The sequence below is a fragment of the Sorghum bicolor genome, chromosome 3, assembly GCF_000003195.3.
Source record: "Sorghum bicolor cultivar BTx623 chromosome 3, Sorghum_bicolor_NCBIv3, whole genome shotgun sequence".
Taxonomy (NCBI): Eukaryota; Viridiplantae; Streptophyta; class Magnoliopsida; order Poales; family Poaceae; genus Sorghum; species Sorghum bicolor.
In genome coordinates, this window is record NC_012872.2 from 13,709,052 (window position 1) to 13,710,991 (window position 1,940).

The 1,940-nt window shown below is 54.2% G+C and overlaps 1 protein-coding gene across 1 annotated transcript; it reads left to right on the plus strand.

The window, feature by feature from the left end:
* Positions 319-1,740, plus strand: LOC8078157 (peroxidase 2). The gene is made up of 2 exons (XM_002455451.2): positions 319-649; positions 760-1,740. The coding sequence occupies exons 1-2, from the start codon at positions 419-421 to the stop codon at positions 1,576-1,578; spliced, it is 1,050 nt and encodes a 349-aa protein (XP_002455496.1). The 5' UTR covers positions 319-418; the 3' UTR covers positions 1,579-1,740.

The following is a 1,940-nucleotide window of genomic DNA, read 5'->3' on the forward strand; positions in this document are numbered from 1 at the left end:
GTGTACACTGTACAGTGAAGACACTAGAGGCCTGGAAAACAGGAAGAACAACATTGAGTTTTAGAAGACAGCGATATTTTGGCTGTATATATCAGCCTATAATACCACGTTTAACCAGGTCATCAGCTGGACACCTAAACTTTTAGGTACGGACTATATTATGAAGCTAACATTATGGACATGCATTATGATAATCAGCAAAAGAAGTCGCAAGGCGACCACGTTCCCTCCCTACGCTACGCTCTCCCATCTCATTATCGGCGGCAAGCTCAATCATTAACCGTTAAAACTACTGGCCAAACCCGGCAATATATACCCCTGCACACCCAGCTCCAAAGCACAACACAACATCACAGTGCAAAGCACCTGTGTCTCTTGCTCCATCAGCTTAGCCGAGATCAGGCTTCAGGAAAGAAAAATGAAGCTCTCGGCGGCAGTCCTCTGCGCCCTTGTGGCTGTCCAGGCGGCGGCGCTCCTCCTCGCCACCGTGCCGTCGGCGCAGGCCAAAGAGCTGGAGGTCGGCTACTACGGCAAGAAGTGCAAGGGCGTGGAGAACGTGGTGAAGTGGCATGTCATCAAGGCTATCAAGGCCAACCGCCGCACCGGCGCCGCACTCGTCCGCCTCCTCTTCCATGACTGCTTCGTCAGGGTAAGCAGCACTAAGCACTCAAGCATGCCAATTCATTATAGTAGAGTGTGTGGCGTGAAATGCATGTACAACTAATTGACGGTAAACTAAATAACTAATTAACCATGCAGGGGTGTGATGGTTCTGTCCTCCTGGACGCTTCCTCCGACAACCCTCACCCGGAGAAGGAGGCGCCGGTGAACATCGGCCTCGCCGCCTTCGACGTCCTGGAGGAGATCAAGGCCGCCGTCGAGAAGAGGTGCCCCGGCGTGGTCTCCTGCTCCGACATCCTCATCTACGCCGCCCGCGACGCGGCCAGCGCCCTGAGCAACGGCCACGTCCACTTCGCCGTCCCCGCCGGGCGCCTGGACGGCTTCGTCTCCAAGGCCGATGAGGCCCAGGCGGAGCTCCCGGACTCCACCCACGACGTGCAGCAGCTCATCGACAACTTCGCCAGGAAGAACTTCACCGTGGAGGAGCTGGTCATCCTCACCGGCGCGCACTCCATCGGCCAGGGCCACTGCTCCTCCTTCAGAGGCCGCCTCTCCGAGCCGTCGAGCCAGATCACCCCGGCGTACCGCGACCTGCTCAACTACAAGTGCTCCCAGGGATCGAACCCGCCCGTGGACAACAACGTCCGCGACGAGGACTACGACGTGGTGGCCAAGTTCGTGGCGGGGTTCACCAGCCGGGTGCGCAAGATCCCGGACTTCCTGGACAACTCCTTCTACCACAACAACCTCGCCAAGATCGTCACCTTCCACTCCGACTGGACGCTGCTCACGCACAAGGAGGCGCTCGGCCACGTCGTCGAGTACGCCGAGAACGGCACGCTGTGGGACGAGGACTTCTCCGAGTCGCTGCTCAAGCTCAGCAAGCTGCCCATGCCAGCAGGAAGCAAGGGAGAGATCAGGAAGAAGTGCAGCGTCGTCAACCACCGCCTGTACTGAGCACGCAACACGTACTTGTTCATAGATGAAGATGAGCCATAAGGTTGCGCTTTTTTCGTTTCATCCATTCTTTTGATTCTCATTCGTTGTACTACTCATCTTTTTGTGTATTTCACATGTCTGCCAAACTCTGCAATAAAACACTAAAACTTTTGTTCCTGACATGTCCAACAACCGAAGTGCTAGCTACACATCTATTGGCAAAAATGTCATAGTCGTGTGCAACATATGAGTGGTCAACCTTTCAGATCAGACGCTTACTACTATCAGGATACTTGTTAACGGATATGGTGTGAAACATTATTAGTACCGTTATATACTCCTTCCGTTTTAAATTGTATGTCAGTTTTGGGTTTCCAGAT